The sequence below is a fragment of the Podarcis erhardii genome (genome assembly GCF_964252035.2).
Source record: "Podarcis erhardii genome assembly, chromosome: 7".
NCBI classification, from domain to species: Eukaryota; Metazoa; Chordata; class Lepidosauria; order Squamata; family Lacertidae; genus Podarcis; species Podarcis erhardii.
The window spans coordinates 78584898-78605400 of record NC_138511.1 but is presented as its reverse complement, the minus strand read 5'-3'; the positions used below and the strand labels follow the sequence as shown (position 1 = coordinate 78605400).

General features: G+C 44.5%; 1 protein-coding gene and 1 long non-coding RNA gene across 5 annotated transcripts in view; one reads left to right on the top strand and one right to left on the bottom strand.

The window, feature by feature from the left end:
- LOC309346189 overlaps positions 1–20503 on the top strand; it is a 55098-nt gene that overhangs the window by 12763 nt on the left and 21832 nt on the right. Inside the window, exon 2 of the long non-coding RNA XR_014158438.1 lies at positions 3802–3949. This is a non-coding gene — a long non-coding RNA (uncharacterized lncRNA). The remainder of the gene's footprint in view (positions 1–3801; positions 3950–20503) is intronic.
- Positions 4471–20503, bottom strand: part of LOC309345992 (ly6/PLAUR domain-containing protein 5-like) — a 66221-nt gene continuing 50188 nt past the window's right edge. For 2 of the 4 annotated variants that reach the window (XM_081869552.1, XM_081869553.1), the window contains exons 2-6: positions 10260–10376; positions 9135–9272; positions 6356–6541; positions 5479–5610; positions 4471–4960 (exon numbers count right to left, since the gene is read on the bottom strand). In XM_081869552.1, coding sequence (XP_081725678.1) covers positions 4683–4960; positions 5479–5610; positions 6356–6541; positions 9135–9272; positions 10260–10338 — 813 coding nt within the window. In that variant the 5' untranslated portion in view covers positions 10339–10376 and the 3' untranslated portion in view covers positions 4471–4682. Of the gene's footprint in view, positions 4961–5478; positions 5611–6355; positions 6542–9134; positions 9273–10259; positions 10381–10793; positions 10985–20503 lie in introns of those variants that run through there. The other 2 variants (XM_081869554.1, XM_081869551.1) reach the window with 2 other exon arrangements.

Genomic DNA, 20503 nt, shown 5'->3' with positions numbered 1-20503 from the left:
CCTTGGAGTTGTTCAGCAACCACCCACTCAATCACCTTGCCCAAGAATGGAAGATTTGAGACTGGGCGATAGTTGGCCATGCTGGCCGGGTCTAAAGATTTTTTTTAAGAAGCGGTTTAATGACCGTCTCTTTCAGTGGGTCTGGGAAGGCACCCTCACAGAGGGAAGGATTCACCACCCCGCAGAGCCTATCACCCAGCCTCGCTTTTATCATCCAGGATGGGCAAGGATCAAGGAGACAGGTGATCTGTTTCACTTGTCCAAACAGCCTGTCCACATCCTCGGAGGTAACAGATTGGAATTGATCCCTTGTAACAGGATTAGACAGAACTCTAGCACTCTCCCGCCCCGGCCCTGCTTCCATGGTGGAGTCTATCTCCTGAATCTGAGCGACTTTCTCTGCAAAAAACTTTGCAAAAGCATTGCAGGAGATCTTGGGGTCCCTACCAGGCCCTGGTGAAGAAGGTGGTTCCAATAGATTGCAAACCACCTGAATGAGTCTCCTGCTGCTGTTTTCTGCAGATGCAATAGAGACGGTGAAGAAGGCCCTCTTCGCCGTGGCCATTGCCACATGGTAGGCTCGACATTGAGCTCTAGCCCGTCTGATTCAAGTCTGATTCTAGTCTGGTCTGATTCAAAATGAGTTTTCCGCCACTGGTGCTCTAGCTGTCTCCACAATTGTTTGATTGCCCTCAGCTCCAGGGAAAACCATGGGGCTGTCCGGGCTCCATGCAATCGGAGAGGGCGCTTCGGAGCCAGACAGTCAATAGCCCTGGTTAACTCCACATTCTAGTGGGCCACCAGGGAATCAGCTGAAAAGCCATCAGCTTGGGATAAAACATCCCCTACCACTCTCTGGAAGCCAATTGGATCCATTAAGTGGCCGGGGTGGACCATCTGAATTGGTCCCAGCTCCCTGCAGAGGGGAAGGGTTGCAGAGAAGTCCAGTTGCACCATGAAGTGATCTGACCATGGCACTTCTTTTATTTTGCTTTTACTTAGTGTCAGATCACCAACATCCGTAGAGGCAAACACCAGGTCTAAGGCATGTCCGTGGCTATGAGTTGGGCCAAACTTATTCAGGGACAGCCCCATGGAGGCCATGCTTTCCACAAAGTCCCGAGCGGCCCCTTGTAAGGTCATGTCGGCATGGATGTTAAAATCCCCCAGGACAACCAGACTAGTTGTCTCCAGAAACATATCTGCCATGACCTGAAGCAGCTCAGGTAGGGAATCCTTGGTGCAGCGGGGAGGTCGGTACACCAAAAGGAATCCTGTACTGCCCCTATTGCCCAACTTCCAGAACATGCAGTCAGAAAACTGGGTCTTCCCAACAGGACGCCTGTGCAGACTAATGACTTCCTAAAAATCACTGCAACCCCCCTCCCTGCCCACATGACCTGGGTTGCTGCATGTAAGAGAAACCTGGTGGACAAGCAGCGGCAAGGACAAGCCCATCTGCTTCATCCAACCAAGTCTCTGTCACACATGCCAGGTCAAATTCTCCATCCATCGTGGATGGCACTGGTTTTATTCATCATTGAGCTGGCATTGCACAGCAACACTTTCAGGTCATGTGCGTTTCTCTTGCTGATTCCAGTATCCTTCCGGTCAGGACCAGACCTGGAGGCAGGGATAGTCCTCAAAAAATGACTAAGCCTGCCTCCTCGGTAATGACATGGTCTTAGTGTAACTCCTCCTCCCACCCTTGATCACTGAGATCGGGTGTCCCAATACATCCCCCCCCCCCCGTGGAACCTGCCCCAGCCATTCTATTGGCTGAGGCCCTCTCCCTGGCAGCCCTAACCCTTCCCCTTAAAAAGCAAAGTACAAACTATACAGTAACTTAACAAAATAATGAAAGTAAAAACAAAGCAAGAAACAATTATGCTATATTTAAACTACTCCTCACCCCAACTAAACATTTATCCCACCCCAAGCAGAAAGAAAATAATAAAATAATATAATACTGTAAAAAAACACCATTTCAGGTGCAGCAAATTAAGAACACTTAAAACATTTAATATCATTTTTGCCACTTGCTGCAGGGAGCTGCTCAGAGTATGTGTGAGTTTAGGCCCCGCCCCTTGGGCCCAATGGAATTGGTTTGCAGGGTGGAGTGGTCTTCCCAACACTCACCAGAGCAGCAACAGCAGCAATGTCCCAGAGGCCTCTCTCTCGCCTCTTAAGCTGTGGTGGTGGGTGTAGGCCCCGACCCGTTTGCCCGATGGAATTGACTGGAGGAGGGAGCGGTCTTCCCAAAGACTCACCAGAGCAGCAACAGCAGCAATGTCCTGGAGACCTCTCTCTCGCCTCTTAAGCTGTGGTGGTGGGTATAGGCCCTGCCCCTCCGATGGAACTGGCTGGAGGAGGGAGAGGTCTTCCCAAATGCCCACAGAAGCAGCAACAGCAGCAGAAATAAACTGTCTGTTATGAAAAGGACATTGTGTAACTAGTGCAACCTGACATCTCAGCCAGATGGCCCTGTTTTATCAAATCATGGCTTCTGATTGATGGCTTCTGGTTTGGAGCGGAAGATTCTGCAGACCTCGCTGGTAAAGGAACACTGATCTTGCACCGTGACCTAGCTGAACGGGACAGAGTTGGGGGACCCCTCCTGCTGCCCAGAACTGTATTCCTTAGAAGGCAACCTGGGGATTTATACCAGTGGTGGGTGGAGCCAGAGGCAAACGAGTAGGTGGAGCCAGGAGTGTGAACTACATTCCAGTTGTGCAAAAGTCATTCAATCTCCACATCCCTGTATTCACACATCTCCACCTTTCCTTCAGACAAACAAGAGGCATTTCATAGTTCAAGTGTACATGTCATTCCTGCAAAATCACTTGAGGAGGGTGCGAGTCAAGAACAGCGAGGGCTGCAACCTGAGGATAAGGAGTACAGCCTTTGGAAAGTCCTGGGGGCCACACAGAGACATTCGGTGGGCCGCATTCAGCTACTGGGCCTGAGGTGCCTCATGTCTGTAGTGGAACAATACTTGTCTTGCCTAAAATCACTGCTGAACAGCGTTTGCTTCTATCCCCCCTTGGTGAGTAAACATTTTGTCCCTCTTGTGGGATTTTATTTGCCAGGCATTTGCAATTATTTCATCGCATCTGTTCCGCTTAACAACATTATATTATTCTTGTCTCTCAGTCTTACTCCTGTTTGAAGAATATGATGTAGTTTTTATTGCATTGTGTTGAGTGAAGATTGCATTTTTCAAGGAAGGAAGGAAGGAAGGAAGGAAGTATTCAAGGGTCATCTTCCATGTGTTACCTTTGCCCTCTAGTTGTAGGAACATGGAATCACAGAACTGTAGTATAGATTACCATTGTTGGAAAGGATTACCATTCTTGATATTGTCACAAAAGTCCCCCCCCCCATCTGCCAAGCGGTGGCAAGAGCCCATGGGGTTCCAGGCACTGACTCAGAGTCTGTGTTCCTTTGGAGAATTGAGACATGACGGAGACTGTTGTAACTTTAATAAATATGCTTAATTCACATTTTTACACCTTAAGTCTGCATGGAGGGAGCCCAGATCTTACAGAAGAGTCCTTTCCAGAGGAAGTCCAAGGCATCTCTCTTCGCCAGCCTTTAGCCAGCCTGCTGAAGATGGATCCCAGTCCTTCTTCCTTCTTCTTATTCCCAGCAGCATTTGCTCAAAACTCTCTTTTCCTGTCACCTCACACCCGGTTCCCCTGACAACATTCCAAACCCCCAGGGGGGGAAGGACAGTTCTCTTGTGATGACAATGGCCCTCTAGAGCCCCCTTTTCTTCCTTAATGGCCCTAGCTTGGCCAGGTCATCTTGCATAGGCTAGTCCAGGAATTCCTCTGCAGCTTCAATTCTCCCTTCATATCCCAAATAATCAACATCTTAGCATTTATTAATGTCTAGGGTTTAGGGGTCCACCAAAATCTATAACAATATTATAATATTGAATATGTAGGTTATGAGTTGTCTCCAATGCCAGTCCTATGGAGAGCATCCTATTGAAGTTAATGGGCAAGGCTATTAACTTCAGCTATACCAGACTGAGCGTCTCCACCCCCGTTGTTCAGCCTGGACACTGAGGTCCAGCTCTGAGGGCCTTCTGGCGGTTCCCTCACTGTGAGAAGTGAGGTTACAGGGAACCAGACAGAGGGCATTCTTGGTAGTGGCACCTGCCCTGTGGAACGCCCTTGCATCATATGTCAAGAAAATAAATTTCTATCTGACTTTTAGAAGACATCTGATGGTAGCCCTGTTTAGGGAAGTTTTTAATGTCTGAAGTTTTATTCTGTTTGTAATGTTCTGTTGAAAGCTGGGGCTGGGGAAACCCAGTCAGATGGGTGGGATAGACATAATAAATTATTATTACTATTACTATTATTATTATTATTTATTTCCGTGGATCTGCTCTGAGTAGAAGTAAGTTGGGTATAGCCCTTAGTATTTTGCCACCACAGCCCAAATCTGTGGGGTCTTGGTTTTGGGAGGGAGAATCAGACCCCAAGGTGGTAGTTATCCAAATAAAATTTTATTTGATAGATATGAGCTATACATCCAATTGGTTGGAACAGGTCACTGTCTTGGAGCCCTAACTCCCTCCCTCCCTCCCCCCTTCCATTCTGCTCCACAACACATCCTTGCCAAACCCAAATGCAGGTTCCAGCAGTTCAGGTGCTCCCAAACCCCCTTCCTCACCCCCATATCCCGAGGATGGTGGTTCCTAGGACTGCCAGGAAAGGGCAAAGTTGAAGACTGAGCCCTTGGAAACCTGATCCATAAGACAGGTATGGGTTGGTGGTGCTCCTCACACCATAATTGGTTGGGTTAATTATCTGACTATTGCAATTGCTGCCGGAGCAACACGACCCCCACTCGCTGGTGATATTTATATTACTGGTGAAATCAGTTCTCATATCAATGCAGGCTGGGCGCTGGCAGGTCCTGAAGATCATTGATGTTTGGAGGCCTCCTGTTGAAGTTTGGAGGGAAGGGAAGAAAAGAAAGGCACAAAACGTTAGGCATGAGGGGTGTTGCCCCTCTTCTCCCAGCATGCAGTGGGACGCCACAGGGAATTGTGAAGAACATGGAGCCTGAGGCGTAACCCACATTCATGAGTTCTTAGGGGGCAGGGCCCCCTTCACCTCTGAAAAAATGGCCTGTTTTGCCTTAGAGCGGCAATTTTGACGGGGAAATCTGTGAGAGTAAGTTAAATTCTACCAGGGAGTAAACTCTTAACTGACATAACGTTTGGTTTTAAGAACTATTTTAATTATTTGTTTTAACTCTGTAATGTATTTTATAATCTTTTATGTGCAGTATTTTATCCTCTGTAATGGCTTTGGCCACACACTCATAAATCATATTTGCATAGGTTGGGTGGTTGAACAATTAATTGCAAAGAATGCTTCCCAACAAGCCCTGTTCAGCAGGGGGCAAAATTTTTTGTAGGCCAGGAGCTGTGGAATAAATTTCCTAGGGTGAACTCACCTACTGAAATGACCTTACTGCCATTGTAACATCGGTTGTAGCCCCTGCCGCATCTCATAGTCTGCTGGAGTATTCCGTAGTAGGTCGAATCAAAGCCTGAGTAACACTGGTTGGAGCTGCTTATTTCAGCTGCTGCAATAAGAAAGCAAAATGAAGAGCAAGGGGCCCGTTGAGCATCACTCACCCCATTAAGCTGCTAATGTGGGGCTGGGTTGAAAAGGGTGGTCCCCTTTATAGGAGGCTCCCCCATTATTCTGTCTCTTCAATAATAATTGGGGGGGGGATCTTTCAGTTTGCTTTGCATATCAAAGTGAACCTACTTAATTTTCCCTTTCCAAAGCAGTCAGTACCTTAATTGTACTCAGGGTAAACCCGTTTAAATGAATACATATGAGTATAGGTCGATACATGAAGGAAAAAAGCTATCCTTTGAAACCCAAACATTCTCGAATTTTGCATTGCAATTCTCTAAGATAGAATGTGTGCGAATGTTTGCACATACTAGGAGCTGCTGCCCTCGCCTTTCTCCACTTGCCAAACCTGCCAGACTCTTTGTCAACCCCCCACACCTGAGCACGTCCCCTCCCTTTACCCCAGCTCACCCCTCCCCTACAGCGCACCCCATGTCCCCACTCCGCCAAACCTTTCCCATGCTCTCGCAGCTAAATTACACCCTAAAGCACACTGTCCTGTACATTTCTTGAGAAGCGGGGTTAGCTTTTCTTTGGCATAGGAGCCCAAGAGTTGGGGAACAGGGCTGCTTGCCTTAGAAATCTCCAAAATTGAATTCTTCAAGCCTCCCTATTGACAACCAACCACCCAACAAGTGAAACTGTGAGTTCTCACTTAACGGTCAGGTGGCCTTTTAAAAAAATACCTGTGTCATCGATAGGGGTCTTGGGAACCTTCCACTTTATCGAATGCCCGTTGCAAAGGTCACCAAGACAGTAGCTCTCATCGTACTGGACGGCAAAGTGTCGGTCACCAGAGAAACTTGATATGGGTCCATCCCAAAGGTCCTTGCTGGCACAGCCTTTGTAGCCCATTACCAAAAGGTCTTTATCTAAAATGAGGGTGGATACATATATACAAACAATAGATTGATGCAGTGGCAGGGTGTTCCAAAGATTTTACCTCGACAAGTGATTTGGGTTATGTGAGTGCCCCTTGAAACTGCTGACACAGTTCTTCCTGCTTTCTGCTTCTGCCTGTTTTTTTGGGGGGAGGGGGCACACTTCCTGGCTGTTGTTATACCTCAGAAGCCTAATAACGGGGTTGGAAATCAGCCCACAGAAAATCAGCTAGGAATTTTCTTTATTAACAAAGAAAGAAATGGAGTACAGGGATTTGTACAACAATCTGCAAATAGAAAATAAAATGAATCAAAACATGTTTTGAGCACCTCAATTCTGAAAGCATGCAAAGCATTATTTCAGGCCCCAGTTAATCCCGATGGGAATTTGTTTTTTTGTTTTTGTTTTTTTAATAATATTTATTGAACATTTTCAAATATAACATAAAAAATAAAAAATAAAAATAAAACATCCATTTTATAACCTTATTTTCATTGATATCCTTTCAGGACTTCCCCGCCCCACCCCCTTTTGTATTCCAATTCCTTCAAATAGATTCAACAAGTTCTTACCCCAAATTTTAAACTTATTATGATTAACCCAATGTTAAAAATGTTTTTCCATCCCCTAAAATCGACCCCGCTCCCTTCCACGAGTTCCCCTCTTTAATATGCAGAACAGGTTGAAATAAAAAAAGATAGAAAAAAGAATAAAGTATAGTTTAACACCCTTTGGATTCCAATATCCCCCCCCCTTTCCCGGTTGCGTTCCCCAGTGTCCATCCCTGCTGTCATCCTGGAGATCCCACATCTAGGCCGAAATCCTTCACAAGTCCACTTTGCCGTCTTTTAAAAAGTCTTTGCCGCCTTTTTGGTCATCTTTAATTTTGAACGTCCAATCTTGGAAAAACTCTATCTCAAAAAGGCCCATTTTTTCCATCCAAATCTCTGTATTCAAGAGTAAAAACTCCAATTTTGTTTCTTTAGACCTTTCAAATCTGGATGTCCCAAATGTTCCCACTTCCAACTTTATCCAATTCTTATTGTTCATGTTGTTCTTGTTATTATCTCTCCTCACTTTCCTCTAGTTTCATTTCCTGTTCCCCTGCAAAAATGTTCTAATTCCAAAAGCTTCTAAATCCTCTACAGAGGCTTTGTTATTCAGGAACAAAACTTTACGTCAAGTCCCTTCCATTCTTCAATAGATAAATCCATTGTCTCCTTTAGTGTAGAGACCTCTGTAGACAAAATAGTATTCCATTTCTGCAGATAAAAAGTCCTATTCAAATTCCATACCAGCAATACTTGTAGTGTCCCACATCCCCTCTAGAGGGATTATAGTAACTCAGTTTCCTTCCAGATCACACCCAACAGTCAAAGTAACTTGTTATTCCTTATTTTAAACAGTTAATATCCAATTTGTAACGAATATAACCGGCAAAGTCCTCGTAACAAAGTTCTCTTTTTATTCTTCAACTTTGACAGCTCCTTTGACAGCTGTCAAAGCCTCTGTTGCTCCTCTCCCGGCGCTCTCGCGGATCGCTCCCGGTTCACGGGGGGGTTGCCTTTTAGCTCACATTTTACTTTTCTCCTCCAGCCCAATCTTATAGTTTTCCATCGTGAAATTAGTAACTTTATCAAAATAAGGTAGCACTCGATCTTAGTTGTCAAATCCTTTGCTTTAATTCCTCTACAACCGGGGGGAGACTGACTTCCTTTTTGCACCTCCCCCGCTCGCTCCGAATTTAAAAATTTCCCCCCTTTTTAAGTCCAGTTTCCAGTTACTCACGGGTTGTTCTTTTTGATCCAAATTTTCAATGGAAGAAGTCAGCGCTCTCCGCCGAATGGCATGCAGCTTCGCTCGGCAGGGGAAGCGGAGGACTCATAGCACCACACCCCCCCCCCGGCACCCACTCCGCAGCCTTTAAAAAGGCTCCTTCGCGGGTCGGGGGGCGCAAACGGTGCCCGCCGAGTCATCATGCCCATGGGTTTCAGCGCCCATGGTTTTTGAGGGTCCCCGCGTCGCTGGCGCGGTAGGACCCAGCCCCTGCCGAGCTGGCTCCCTCCGGAGCTCGGAGGGAGTCCGCCATTCGGTGATGGCGCCAACCCGGAAGTCAATCCCGATGGGAATTTGAGGGGTTTCATGAGGGAGGCGGGTGGTGCTGTGGGTTAAACCACAGAGCCTAGGACTTGCCAATCAGAAGGTGGGTGGTTCGATTCCCCAGGATGTGGTGAGCTCCCGTTGCTCGGTCCCTGCTCCTGCCAACCTAGCAGTTCGAAAGCACGCTAAAAGTGCAAGTAGATAAATAGGTACTGCTCCGGCAGGAAGGTAAAAGGCGTTTCTGTGCACTGCTCCGGTTCACCAGAAGCGGCTTAGTCATGCTGCCACATTACCCGGAAGCTGTACGCTGGCTCCCTTGGCCAATAAAGTGAGATGAGCACCGCAACCCCAGAGTCGCTCACGACTGGACCTAATGGTCAGGGGTCCCTTTACCTTTACCTTTAAGGTAAAATCTTCTCAAAAATCTTTTCCTCTTAAAAATCTAGCAGCCACACAGGATCCATCGGACAGAGCAGCACTTACCTATAGTTAATGTAAGTTGTGCAATTATGCAAACATTCTCAGCACTGGAGCAGTTTCTAATGTACTGCTCTGATGTATAGAACTTGAATGTGGGATGATCTATGTAGCTGTAGTGATAACACTCCAAGGCAGAAATTCCTGAAAAGAAGTTTGGGGAGAAAGGTTATGAGATCCGGGAGAAGCTATTAGCAATGTCTTGAAATCACCAGAGGCTAGAAATAGGTTTTCCCCCTTTAAAGTGAAAGCAGAAGTTCTTAGGGGGCAGAAATTTGTGCCAAGTGCCTGTTCTGAACCGCAGGCCCAAAGGAGGGACCTGAGTGAGTGGTTTCATGTGTAGATATCAAAGGAGGATGCGAAACTATGCCAGAATGGTCAGTCCTAGAGCTTTATTAAATCAGAGGTGGATGGGACTAGGAGGGGCATCGAGTCCAATGCCAGATGTTGGATTCCAACTCACACCAACACCAGTCAGATGTAAACTGACAAAACAGAACAATGACAACCAAATCATGGGCATTAGCACCCCCCAAAAAAAAAGGTATTGTAGTTAACCAGAACTTAACCTAACACGTTATTTATAAAAATGGGGGTGGGTTGGAGTTTTCTACATGGGTATTCATATTTTCTTTCCCTTCTTCTTTATTGTGTCTTATCTTACTCTGTGCACTTGTAATTATGCACTTTATATCTTTTAATGAAGAATATAGAAAATAATAATGGAAAAAACCTACAGCACAATGTAGGTTTGAAAGTAAAGTTTGAACAAATAAAAAATGGGTGGAGGCAGACAGTTCCATGGGGACTGCTTTTACTGCCGTTGCTTAGAGGCAGGATACAGATTCTTGGCTGACAGCTGTCACTCAGCAGAAAGAGCTGAAACATCCCCTCCCCCCTTCTCCCTCTTCAGCAGGGAAGGGAGCAGAAGGCTCAGGTCTTCTTCATTTCCTGCTTCTCCATGGGTAAATTTTCCCACAATTTTAAAAAACCACTACACTAGTTCCCCCTTTCTGAACTTTTTCCATACACCTTAGGATTCCTTCTTGTTTCTCTGTGCAAATCTAGTTGGCTCCCACCCAACCACCCAGGTCTGCAACTAGAGGACATCCCAATAGCAATAACTGGTACCTGAAATAAGAAAGGTCATCGCCAGAAGTCCTTGCAGCACAACTGTTGCAGCTCTCCATCTCAATGCGACACCCTCCATGGTCTGAAGCCGAGAGGCCCTCTGAGCCAAAGAACCAACTTTCTGATGGAGGAAAAGCAGTCAAAGATCTGAGAGAGTTGGGCCATTTGGTTATATATATATCAGACACAAATGTGCTAGCTAGAGCTTCGCAGGAGGAAATTCCCGAGGAGACAGGAGCAGTTCTGGTGATGGCAGGATTACGCAAAGAAGAAGGCAGCTGTGCAACAGGGGCGGACCCATATTTTCATATTTATATGGAGCCCCATGTGAGTGATGGCCAACCAGCTGCACTGGTGCAAAGGGAGGCTGGTGTCTCTTGCTCTCCTCGCCCACTTCTCCCATCCTATCTTCCTCTCCTTTTTCTTCATCTAATGTTCTCTCCATGGCAGAAAGAAATTAAAAATCACAAAAACAGTCAGGCGGATGTCTAAGGGTTCCCACCCCCCTTTCCCTCCCTCCTTCCCCCTTTCTACCTATTTATCTCAAGCAGAAAGACAAATTCAAAGCTTCAGAAATCTTCCCCTCTCTTTCCTCAATCCCTTCTCCAAAACAAAAGAAAAGCAGTGGACTTTTAAGACATGGGATGATGCAGAAGGAAGATATCAGTATGAAATGGCATTGCCAACAGGAACTGTACGTTGTAATCGTTGGACTTGACAATCTTTGGACTTTACAACAATAAAAACATGTAATAGTAATATGATATGTTATTGCCATCAGGAGCAGTGCTTTGCAATTTTTTGATATGACGATTAGATTACAGTTTCATTATATATAATGTTATGTTACTTTACAGCCAGTTACGTGTGTGTTGTGGTATTCTGAACTTGATTTATGCAATGAGGCAATTGTGGTGTGTGTTGACCTAGACATTTGCCATGGCTGTTTCTATTGATATAATTTAGGTAATCAATGAGGTCACATATTAATAGTTTGATTATTACAATATAAAAAGTGGAGACAGCAATGACTATTTAGCAGGTGGAATCTATTTATGATTAATTTACACTGGATAAATCTTTAAAATCTAAGAAATACTAATGAAGATGTAAAAAACTTAATGCACTAGATCTCTGCTAGTTGGATATCATTGCGATTATGTTCCTTTAAGAATGGTAGATTTTAATTGCCTGTACCTATTGATTATTACTTAGAATATCTTTGATTGACTTTGGTGTTCCTGGGGTCCTGCATTACTTATTTCTTCTATAGATATCCTGTGTTGTCTGAATTACTGCAAAGAAGGTATCTTTTTTTGTAACAACAGGTGTTTAAGTAATTAATGATGTTACAATCTCCTAAGATTAATTTATACTTTTATGTTCAACATTAGGAAGTGGAGACCGCAAAGACCATTTGCCATATGGGATCCATTGATGAATAAGCCTCACTGAATAAGTTTGAAAAAGTTGTAATAGTGTATATAAATGAAGATGTGGAATACTTATTTTAAACGTTGTGAGTTTTATTCTAGAGTCTTTCTGTGTTTACAATGGTTCTCTATATATGATATGAATTTACTCCCTTCTCTCTGGAATGCTTGGTCACTCTTTTCCGGATTCTCCTGGTCAGCTTCGACAGTTCCGCATATTCCACCAGCATCGCCTGCTATTCTTCGATTGTTGGTAACTCCTGCTGTTTCCATTTTTGGACTAATAAAATTCTAGCAGCTGTTGTGCATACATAAACAATTTTTGATCAACTCTTGATATTTCCCCACCTAGCATTCCTAACAGAAAAGCTTCAGGTTTCTTTGGGAAGGTGTACCTGAACATCTTTCTTAATTCCTTGTAAATACTGTTCCAAAATAGTTTAAAACTTTATCACACATCCCCCACATATGGTCAAATCCCCTTCTTTAACCTTACATTTCCAAAAATGTTTATTACTCATTCTATACATTTTTGCTAGTTTAAAGGTAAAGGGACCCCTGACCATTAGGTCCAGTCATAACCGACTCTGGGGTTGCGGTGCTCATCTCGCTTTACTAGCCTAGGGAGCCGGCGTACAGCTTCCGGGTCATGTGGCCAGCATGACTAAGCCGCTTCTGGTGAACCGGAGCAGCGCACAGAAATGCCGTTTACCTTCCCGCCAGAGCAGTACCTATTTACCTACTTGCACTTTGATGTGCTTTCGAACTGCTAGGTTGGCAGGAGCAGGGACCGAGCAATGGGAGCACTTACCTTGTTCTGGGGATTTGAACCGCCAACCTTCTGATCTGCAAGTCATAGTTGGTAGCGATCAAATACCATCTATATATCATTTTCATTATATTTTCCTTCAATGTCATGCCTGCAGTAAATTTCATACCCGTATTCCATAACCTTGACCATTTATCAAAGTCAAAGTTATGGACAATGTCTATTGGCCATTATATCATTACTTCCTTAGTTTCCTCATCTTTTGTATGCCATTCTAGAAGTAACTCATACATTTTAGATAGGATTTTTGTATTACTTTCCAACAATTCGGTTTCCAGCTTGGATCTAAATGTCTCAAAGCCATTCTTCCTTTTGTCTTTTTCAAATACATCATTAATTTGTTGGTACTGTAACCCTAACCTGTTAGCTTATCACATGTTTCATCATATGGTTTCATTTTTAACACTTTATCCCTTTCTATTAGCAACTCCTTATATGTGGGCCAATTACCTTTCATATTTAACCGCTTGACTGAAATTGTTTCTGCTGATGAAATCCACCATTGGTGTTTTATGTTCTAATACTTCTTTATCCATACTTCATACAACGGTTTTCTTATTGCATGATTCAGGAAGCATCTGTGAACTCTGAATTTATCATACCACAAATATGCATGCCACCCAAATCTGTTTCCATAACCTTCTAAATCTAACATGTCTGTATTTTGTAGTTTCATCCAAACCCTTAACAAAGTCAACAAGATGCTTCATAAAATATATATTTAAATTAGGCAGTGAGAATCGGCCTCTTTCTTTTTTATCTGTAAGAAGTTTATACTTTACTCTAGGTTTCTTCCCCGCCAGATAAATCTTGACAATGCTTTTTGCCAAACTTTAAACTGTCCTGTTCCACTGATCATTGGGATTGTCTGAAACAGAAATAACATTTTGGGTAGCACGTTCATCTTTATCACAGAGATTCTTCCCCAGAATGACAATTTCAGTCTATCCCAAATTTCTAAATCTCTTTTAATATCTTTCCACACAGGTACATAATTGTCTTTAAATAGGTTTATATTTTTGGGAATCAACCAGATACCCAAATATTTTACCTTTTTGACCATTGTGATTCCTGTTTTCTTGTAATTCTTTAATTTGTTCCTGATTCATATTTTTAACCATCATTTTTTGTTTTGGCTTTATTTAATATAAAACTTGCTAATTGCCCAAACTCTTCAATCACTTCCAGTGCTTCCATTACACTGGCATGTGGCTCTTCTAATGTTATTTCTCTTCTAACTATATTTCTTTCATTATCTTTCAATTGGTGCCCAGGAAGAAAGTTCACTTGTCAGAGACATGGCTGGCAGAGAGGAGTCTGCAGAGGGGGAGGAAGAGGCAGAGGAAAACAGGAACTTGAGTTGTTCTCACAACAAAAGTGAGATAAGCCCTCCTCGCTCTGGATTGCTGCCTGTAAGTTTTTTCAGCAGCACAGAGATGAAGGAGCAGGATGCAGGTGGTAGTAGAGGACTGGATTCAACTCCAGAGGAGGAGGAATTGGCTGCACCTGAGTCTCCAAGAAGCATGAGGTGGAGCAAATGATTAGAACAGAGGAAGACCAGCAGGAAGTGGGGGCAGGCTTGGAGTATATCTGGCCTTGGAAGGGGCCGGAAGCCAGTTGAGTCAACTGACTCTGACAGTGAGGACTGAGTTGTGGGAAGCTTGGATTGCGGAAAGCCTATTGTTGAGAAATTAACTATTCAAATTGCTAGCGTGTCGCGTCTTGTGTGAGAGAAGTGCTAAAGAAGATTGATCTTTACCTTTAAATTCCAAAGTTATGGAATTATGACCCAAAAATGTCCTTGGCAATATCTCTGTACTTATTGTTCTTAGAGCTAAGTCCTTGGGACTTCAGACTTGGTCTACTCTACTAGAACTGGATTTGAATCAGAGAAAAATGTGAATTGTTTTGTTAATGGGTTTTTTAAGTCTCCAAATATCAATTGAATCATGATTCTCCAGCAATGAAAAAAGAGCCTTTGGGAGTTTTCCCAGGTTTCCCTCCCTTTTGCTTGACGTTCTGTCCATTTCTAACAACACCACTCCATTTAAATCACCCATCAAAATTACTTTCTGGTCCATATGGTCAAACAATTTTTCCTCCAATTCTTTATAAAACTCTGATTTCCTCTCACTTGATGCATAGATCCCAACAATGATAAAGTTATTGCCTTGCTGTGTGACTTGGACCCCTATCATTCCCCCACTCATTGTCTTTAAACAATTATTTTGCATTGTGTTTTCCTTTAATGTACAAAACCACTCCCCTTTTCTTATTTACAGCTGAAGTTACAAATGCATTTTCCAATCTTTTATTTATTAGAACTCTTCTGTGTGTTTTTTAGCAACACGTCTTTCCTGTAAACAAATTATATCCATTTTTTAAAAATCAATAAATGTTCGATTTTCTTCCTTTTCACTTTCTAATTAAGTCCATTAACATTCCATGATAATTCTTTATCCAATTAAAATTAAAATATTTTTATTATTATGATTGGGATTTTTCTTCTTCCTCTTTATCTTCTTCCGACTGTTCTCCAAGTCCAGGTCTGTCCTCCTCCTTCCTCCCCAATTCTTTGGCATATTTCCTCCAAAATTTGGCCGTATCTTGTGGATTCCTGATCTTGAATTTCTTATCTTTGTAATAAAAGGAGATTCCTTCCAGGTACTCTCAACGAAATCTAATTTTATTCGCATTTAATGTTCCAGTAATTTCTTTATAAGAATTTCTTTTCTCAAAAATCTGTTTGGGATCTCCTTAAATACGATTATTATCTGTTCATTGATACATAACTACTTTTCCTGGCTCATTCTCAAGATGGTATTCCTCATCTCCATCAAGTTAAACATTAAAACATCTCCTGGATATTTTTTTGCATTAGCCTTGGGGGAATGTGACCTTTATTCTGAATGCATTTACTATTGTATAGTCAACATCTTCATTCTTTAACTCTAACCATTTTGCAATTTCTGTAACCAGTTTTATTCTCACATCCTTCCCTTCCTGTCCCAGGATTCCTTGGAATTTCAAATTTATTTGTTTCTTTCTCATCTCAAGAAATGCAAGATTGTCTCTCAGGACTGGTGTTATGTGGTCCCGGCAGCCACTCCCAGTCACCAGTCTAGCTGCCGCATTCTGGATTAATTGCAGTTTCTGGGTCACTTTCAAAGGTAGCCCCATGTAGAGCGCATTGCAGTAGTCCAAGCAGGAGATAACTAGAGCATGCACCACTCTTGCGAGACAGTCCATGGGCAGGTAGGGTCTCAGCCTGCGTACCAGGTGGAGCTGGTAGACAGTCACCCTGGACACAGAATTAACCTGCGCCTCCATAGACAGCTGTGAGTCCAAAATGACTCCCAGGCTGCGCACCTGGTCCTTCAGGGGCACAGTTACCCCATTCAGGACCAGGGAGACCCCACACCTGCCCGCCCCGTCTCCCAAAAACAGTACTTCTGTCTTGTCAGGATTTAATCTCAATCTGTTAGCCACCATCCATCCTCCAACCGCCTCCAGGCACTCACACAGGACCTTCACCACCTTCACTGGTTCTGATTTAAAAGAGAGGTAGAGCTGGGTGTCATCTGCATACTGATTAACACCCAGCCCAAACCCCAGATGATCTCTCCCAGCGGCTTCATATAGATATTAAAAAGCATGGGGGAGAGAATGGAACCCTGAGGCAACCCACAAGCGAGAGCCCAGGGGTCTGAACACTCATCCCCCACACCACTTTCTAGACATGGCCCAGGAGAAAGGAGCAGAACCACTGTATAACACTGCTCCCAGCTCCCAGTCCAGAAGGATGTTATGGTCGATGGTGACAAAGGCCGGTGAGAAATCTGTCAGCATTGCCCTTGAGCCAGTGCACCAACTGGACTCATGCACTTAGACCCCGACTGGGCTAGGCGAGCTGTGTAGCACTGCCAGCGACCACCTTTCTCACAGGGACAGGTCACCGTGCTGTGGACTCACAGCTTAGAGCTGAGAGCATCGGACTCACTTGCACAATAATACAGTTGTTGCGCAGCAGAGTTTTGCAGAGTCTTGCAGAGTATAAACCACTCGGAGAGCAGCTCTGTAGAATATCTTCCTTTTATTCTATAGCTACAACTATGATACAAAACTATATACAGAGCTAAAAGATCTAAGCATAAATCAATGCTACACTGAGAGTCTGCAGCTGCTCTTAGCAGCAACCTTATCTCTAGACACGATCTCTAACACTCTCTCTCTCTCCGATACACTGACTGACTCACTCGCTGACTGATTCACTCACTGACGGAGCTGAATAAGTAGAAAGCAGAACATTGCTCCTCCTCTCTGTAGAATCAGCAGGCTCCTCAGGAGATTCTTGGATATGGGAGGGGTGAAATCTCCTCAAAATCCAGCAGAACTAGGAAGAAGTTCTCACTTTTATCCCTAGGCCACCGGAGATCATCGACCAGCGCAAGCAAGGCAGTTTCAGTCCCATGGTGAGGCAGGAATCCCGACTGGAAGGGATCCAAATGGTCTGCATCCTCCAGGCATCATTGGAGTTGTTCAGCAACCACCCACTCAATCACCTTGCCCAAGAATGGATGATTTGAGACTGGGCGATAGTTGGCCATACCGGCCAGGTCTAAAGATGTTTTTTTAAGAAGCGATTTAATGACCACCTCTTTCAGCGTGTCTGGGAATGCTCGTTTCACAGAGGGAAGCATTCACTACTCCGCAGAGCCCATCGCCCAGCCCTTCTTGGCTTGCTTTTATTAGCCAGGATGGGCAAGGGTCAAGGAGACAGGTGGTTGGTTTCATGCATGTAAGCAGCCTGTCCACATCCTTGGGGGTAACGGATTGAAATTTATTTCACACAACTTGACCAGACAGGGGTCTAGCACTCTCACGCCCCGACCCTGCTCCCACGGAGGAGTTTACCTCCTTCCGAATCTGAGCGACTTTATCTGCAAAATCTTTGCAAAAGCATTGCAGGAGATCTTGGGGTCCCTACCAGGTCCCGGTGAAGAAGGTGGTTCCAATAGATTGCAAACCACCTGAAAGAGTCTCCTGCTGCTGTTTTCTGCAGATGCAATAGAGACGGTGAAGGAGGCCCTCTTCGCTGTTGCCATTGCCACATGGTAGGCTCGATGTTGAGCTCTAGCCCGTGTCCAGTCTGATTCAGAATGAGTTTTCCGCCACTGGTGCTCTAGCCGTCTCAACAATTATTTGATTGCCTTCAGCTTGATCACTGAGATGCAAGGGTCATGTCGGCATGGATATTAAAATCTCCCAGGACAACCAAACTAAGCAGATCATGCAGGGAATCCTTGGTGCAGCGGGGAGGTCGGTGCACCAAAAGGAATCCTGTACTGCCCCTATTGCCCAACTTCCAGAACATGCATTCAGAAAACTGGGTCTTCCCAACGGGACGCCTGTGCAGACTAATGACTTCCTAAAAATCACTGCAACCCCCCTCCCTGCCCACATGACCTGGGTTTCTGCATGTAAGAGAAACCTGGTGGACAAGCAGCGGCAAGGACAAGCCCATCTGCTTCATCCAACCAAGTCTCTGCCACACATGCCAGGTCAAATCCTCCATCCACAATCAGGTCTTGGATGGCACTGGTTTTATTCATCATTGACCTGGCATTGCACAGCAACACTTTCGGGTCATGTGGGTTTCCCTTGCTGATTCCAGTATCCTTCCGGTCAGGACCAGACCTGGAGGCAGGGATAGTCCTCAAAAAATGACTAAGCCTGCCTCCTCGGTAATGACATGGTCTTAGCATAACTCCTCCTCCCGTTCTTGATCACTGAGATCAGGTGTCCCAATACATCCCCCCGTGGAACCTGCCCCAGCCATTCTATTGGCTGAGGCCCTCTCCCAGGCAGCCTTAACCCTTCCCCTTAAAAAGCAAAATACAAACTATACAGTAACTTAACAAAACAATGAAAGTAAAAACAAAGCAAGAAACAATTATGCTATATTTAAACTACTCCTCACCCCGACTAAACATTTATCCCACCTCAAGCAGAAAGAAAATAATAAAATAATATAATACTGTAAAAAAACACCATTTGAGGTGCAGCAAATTAAGAACACTTAAAACATTTAAAACCATTTTTGCCACTTGCTGCAGGGAGCTGCTCAGAGTATGTGTGAGTGTAGGCCCCGCCCCTTGGGCCCAATGGAATTGGCTTGCAGGGTGGAGTGGTCTTCCCAACACTCACCAGAGCAGCAACAGCAGCAATGTCCCAGAGGCCTCTCTCTCGCCTCTTAAGCTGTGGTGGTGGGTCTAGGCCCTGCCCCTCCGATGGAATTGGCTGGAGGAGGGAGTGGTCTTCCCAAACACCCACAGAAGCAGCAACAGCAGCAGAAATAAACTGTTTGTTATGAAAAGGACATTGTGTAACTTGTGCAACCTGACATCTCAGCCAGATGGCCCTGTTTTATCAAATTATGGCTTCTGATTGATGGCTTCTGGTTTGGAGCGGAAGATTCTGCAGACATCGCTGGCAAAGGAACACTTATCTTGCACCGTGACCTAGCTGAACGGGACAGAGTTGGGGGACCCCTCCTGCTGCCCAGAACTGTATTCCTTAGAAGGCAACCTGGGGATTTATACCAGTGGTGGGTGGAGCCAGAGGCAAACAAGTAGGTGGAGCCAGGAGTGTGAACTACATTCCAGTTGTGCAAAAGTCATTCAATCTCCACATCCCTGTATTCACACATCTCCACCTTTCCTCCAGACAAACAAGAGGCATTTCATAGTTCAAGTGTACATGTCATTCCTGCAAAATCACTTGAGGAGGGTGCGAGTCAAGAACAGGGAGGGGTGCAACCTGAGTATAAGAAGTACAGCTTTTGTAAAGTCCTGGGGGCCACATAGAGACATTTGGTGGGCCGCATTCAGCCACTGGGCCTGAGGTGCCTCATGTCTGTAGTGGAGCAATCTTTGTCTTGCCTAAAATCACTGCTGAACAGAGTCTCCAAAGGCTGCTTCTATCATTGTAAACCCCACTTGGTGAGTAAACATTTTGTCCCTCTTGTGGAGTTTTATTTGCCAGGCATTTGCAATTATTTCATCACCTTTGTTCTACTTAACAACATTATATTATTCTTGTCTCTCAGTCTTACTCCTGTTTGAAGAATATGATGTAGTTTTTATTGCATTGTGTTGAGTGAAGAGTGGATTTTTCAAGGAAGGAAGGAAGGAAGGAAGGAAGGAAGGAAGGAAGGACGTATTCAAGGGTCATCTTCCATGTGTTACCTTTGCCCTCTAGTTGTAGGAACATGGAATCACAGAACTGTAGAATAGATTACCCTTGTTGGAATGGATTACCATTCTTGATATTGTCACAAAAGTTCTCCCCCTCTATCTGCCAAGCGGTGGCAAGAGCCCATGGGGTTCCAGGCACTGACTCAGAGTCTGTGTTCCTTTGGAGAATTGAGACACGGCAGAGACTGTTGTAGCTTTAAGAAATATGCTTAATTCACATCTTTACACCTTAAGTCTGCATGGAGGGAGTCCACATCTTACAGAAGAGTCCTTTCCAGAGGAAGTCCAAGGCATCTCTCTTCGCCAGCCTTGAGCCAGCCTGCCCAAGATGGATGCCAGTCCTTCTTCCTTCTTCTTATTCCCAGCAGAATTTGCTCAAAACTCTATTTTCCTGTCACCTCACACCTGGTTCCCCTGGCAACCTTCCAAACCCCCAGTCTTTGTTCACACCTCAGGGCAGGGGGGAAAGACGGTTCTCTTGCATTGCCAATGGCCCTCTAGAGCCCCCTATTGTTCCTTAATGGCCCTAGCCTGACCAGGTCATTTTGCATAGGCTAGTCCAGGAATTCCTCTGAAGCTTCAATTCTCCCTTCATATCCCAAATAATCAACATCTTAGCATTTATTAACTTCTAGGGTTTAGGGGTACCACAAAATCTATAACATTATATTGAATGTGTAGTTCATGAGTTGTCTCCAATGCCATTCCCATGGAGAGTAGTCCCAT